General features: G+C 60.1%; 1 protein-coding gene across 1 annotated transcript; it reads left to right on the plus strand.

Moving 5' to 3' along the window:
* Positions 1-201: 201 nt before the first annotated feature.
* LOC125509336 (probable cinnamyl alcohol dehydrogenase 8D) lies at positions 202-1,925 on the plus strand. Its single transcript, XM_048674293.1, has 4 exons — positions 202-484; positions 584-697; positions 789-1,302; positions 1,422-1,925. Exons 1-4 carry the CDS (start codon positions 405-407, stop codon positions 1,782-1,784), a joined length of 1,071 nt encoding a protein of 356 aa, XP_048530250.1. The 5' UTR covers positions 202-404; the 3' UTR covers positions 1,785-1,925.
* The last annotated feature ends 204 nt before the right edge of the window (positions 1,926-2,129 follow it).

The following is a 2,129-nucleotide window of genomic DNA, read 5'->3' on the forward strand; positions in this document are numbered from 1 at the left end:
GCGACATGTCGAATCATTCGCCGGCCGACGATCATTTCTTTTTCTTTTGAAATGCCAGCCGACGATCATTGACCCCACATCGAATGGACCGCTTAATTATTGATGAGTAGGTTTACAGTTGAGCGGCAGGAGCCCGCCTTCCCGGTGCCTGCGGCGAAGGTAGGGTTGGGACTTGGACTTGGAGTAGACTATGTGAGCATGTGTTTCCCGTTTGATACCGCACCGCTGTAGCTGGAGTACATAGTAGCTGACGTCCATGCCCTACACACGTAGTGTCTGACGTTCGATCCAACTCGTCAGCTCGCCTATTTATCCCCAACCTCGTGGCCTGGCAGTGTCATCCGGATATTTTTGAGCAGGAAATCGAAGTGCCAGGACCGAAGAAGCAGAGCAAGCAGTCATCAATGGCGAAAGGCACGCCTGCGACCGGTTGGGCCGCGAAGGACCCGTCCGGTGTCCTCTCCCCCTACAGCTTCTCACGAAGGTCGTCTTCCTCTGTCCAGTATTCCAGTCCAGTCCCTATCATGCCCCTCTGCTTCCTGCGCCGATCTGACGAACTCCCCTACGTGATGCATGATAGCAGGGCTCTGAAGGACGACGATGTCACCATCAAGGTGCTCTTCTGCGGGATCTGCCACACCGACCTCCACATCGCCAAGAACGAGTGGGGAAACGCCCTCTACCCCGTCGTCCCCGGGTGGGTGAACGTGAACCTTGCCAAACACCATCCCACAATTTGCCTCCTCCAAATTTCTAGTACGAACTAACGATGGAATCATGCGGCGCAGGCATGAGATTGTTGGCGTCGTCACCGACGCTGGCCCCGGCGTCAAGAACTTCAAGGCCGGGGACACGGTGGGCGTGGGCTACTTCGTCGACTCCTGCCGCTCCTGCGTGAGCTGCGGCAGCGGGCACGAGAACCACTGCCCCACGCTCGTGCTCACCTCCAACGCCGTGGACTACGACGGCGCCACCACCCAGGGAGGGTTCTCCGACGTCCTCGTCGTCGACCAGGGCTACGTCGTCCGCGTCCCGGAGGGCCTGCCGCTGGACGGGGCGGCGCCGCTGCTCTGCGCCGGCGTCACGGTGTACAGCCCCATGATGGAGTTCGGCCTCAACGCGCCGGGGAAGCACCTGGGCGTGGTCGGCCTCGGGGGCCTCGGCCACATGGCCGTCAAGTTCGGCAAGGCCTTCGGGATGACCGTCACCGTGATCAGCTCGTCGCCGAGGAAGCGCGAGGAGGCCGTCGAGCGGCTCGGCGCCGACGCGTTCTTGGTCAGCCAGGACCCCGAGCAAATGAAGGTTAGGCTTTGTTTCAGTTGCTTCCCTCCATTAATCGACCTTTCGTGCGTGTGACGCATGATTCTTGGCACGGGACGGGAGGTCGGGAGCCATTGACGCGCGTAAATTTTCGGGTGCAGGCGGCGGCCGGCACGATGGACGGCATCATCGACACGGTGTCGGCGGGGCACCCGATCGTGCCGCTGCTGGAGCTGCTAAAGCCGAGGGGGCAGCTGGTGGTGGTGGGCGCGCCCAGCACGCCGCTGGAGCTTCCGGCCTACGCCATCATCGGCGGCGGCAAGCGCGTGGCCGGGAACCTCGTGGGCAGCATCGGCAGCTGTCAGGCGATGCTCGACTTCGCGGGGAAGCACGGCATCACCGCCGACGTCGAGGTCGTCAAGATGGACTACGTCAACACGGCGGTCGAGCGGCTGGAGAGGAACGACGTGAGATACCGCTTCGTCATCGACGTCGCCGGCAGCCAGCTGGGCGCCGCCGCTTAGTACCCACGCGTGTCGTTTTGGTTACCTACCAGCTCCAGCCACATGAAATCGTGATTTGTTGTTTTATTTCCACAAATGGGTTGGTGCGTGCAATTCTAGTTGAAATAACAAGTGCCATCTTTATTTTTGAAACCAGTCAAACTACTAGTCATTTTCATTAGGTGGGTGATAGGGGCCGGTTGACCGGCCCAAACTTTCGGCCGGTCCCACGTGCACCGTCCGGTTGATGCGAAATCAGCCATCCGATCTATCCCTCTTCGTCTAGAACACGATACACAATCAACCTCCGCCTTCCATCGGCACGCGGCATGCATCTGCTGCACAGCCATCCAACAAGAGGACTTT

This window comes from Triticum urartu, chromosome 5 (assembly GCF_003073215.2).
Source record: "Triticum urartu cultivar G1812 chromosome 5, Tu2.1, whole genome shotgun sequence".
Taxonomy (NCBI): Eukaryota; Viridiplantae; Streptophyta; class Magnoliopsida; order Poales; family Poaceae; genus Triticum; species Triticum urartu.